Below are 1255 nucleotides of genomic sequence, written 5' to 3' on the forward strand. Positions count from 1 at the left end.
GAAATCAATTTAAAAACACCCGATTACAAAGCCTTAAAGCTACTGTGGGGTTGGGGGAGAGAGACACAGAGAGGAAAGATTACATTTTAATTTCTTTAATCTACAATACCGAATTTCCGGGACTGGATCCCGTGTGTGTGTGTGTGTAAATTAGAGGGGAGGGGGATGTGAAAACAAGCCTAGAGACGTTGTTTTCCCTTCCCAATGACATAGAGTGGCGGGGATTGGGGGGGGGGGGGGTGCTGGTGGTGGGGAGGACGAGCTTCATGACGCGGGCTGTCTGTATAAAGCATTGGGAACAAGCCTGATCCAGAGAACAGACAGACAGAGAGAGACAGACAGACAGAGCGCGGTGCGTGAACTAACTTAGACTCAACTTTGTATCTTGTCAGGTGTTAGCCTCAGTTCGAACGCTGCAGTTGGTTTGTTTTGGAAAGTGATTCTGTGGTTTTGTTTTGGATGTAGATGCATGTATCCTTTCCCTTGGTGCTCCGGTTGAAGTGGTAATGCCGGCTGCGATGTTCAGCATCGAGAGTATTTTAGCAGGAGTGCCCTCTCGGTGTAAGGGCTCGGCGCCTCTGCCCACCGCTCCGCTGCCCACCTACCCGGGAGTCGGCGCTGACTCGCTGTGCGCCACCGCTGACTATCTTAGTCTCTACCCTCCAGCCGTGGCTCCTCCGCCTCCCCCTCCTCCTCCTGCACCTCCTCAACACCCCAACCTGGCGGTCGGTGCCTCAAGGATGGGTTACAATTATTACTACGTTCCCGGGTCGCCCAGGGTGTCCTGCTGTAGTACCGTACCAACATGCCAGCCTCTGACCAGTCAGCACTGCTCCTGCATTCCCCCAGGTAAGGAGGCTCTGTAATCTGCTCATGGCTTCAGGGAATTGGAATGTTTGTGAAAGTGATTCGATGTTTATCAAGGTTTTAATGTTCTTCTTTCAATGATGCATTGTCAGAGAGTTGCCGTGTTAAGGCTGAATGTTGAACGAGATTTTCATTTCTTGTACCCACGTCACACACCCACAGACAGAGAGAGAGAGAGACTTACCCACTCACACTGACACAGACACACACCCACAGAGAAAGAGAGAGACACTGATATAGACATATGCCCAGAGAAAGACACACACACGCGCAGACACACACACACACACACCCAGACATAGAGAGAGAGACATACATCCACCCACTCACACTGACACAGACACACACCCACAGAGAGAGACACATACAGCTATCCATATACACTGGC

The 1255-nt window shown here is 51.0% G+C and overlaps 1 protein-coding gene across 1 annotated transcript in view; it reads left to right on the plus strand.

Moving 5' to 3' along the window:
* The first annotated feature begins 257 nt into the window (after positions 1 to 257).
* The window catches only part of gsc (goosecoid), a 20528-nt gene continuing 19530 nt past the window's right edge, over positions 258 to 1255 (plus strand). Inside the window, exons 1-2 of the mRNA XM_043698451.1 lie at positions 258 to 352; positions 466 to 849. Coding sequence (XP_043554386.1) covers positions 507 to 849 — 343 coding nt within the window. The 5' untranslated portion in view covers positions 258 to 352; positions 466 to 506. The remainder of the gene's footprint in view (positions 353 to 465; positions 850 to 1255) is intronic.

The sequence above is a fragment of the Chiloscyllium plagiosum genome, chromosome 10 (assembly GCF_004010195.1).
Source record: "Chiloscyllium plagiosum isolate BGI_BamShark_2017 chromosome 10, ASM401019v2, whole genome shotgun sequence".
NCBI lineage: Eukaryota > Metazoa > Chordata > Chondrichthyes > Orectolobiformes > Hemiscylliidae > Chiloscyllium > Chiloscyllium plagiosum.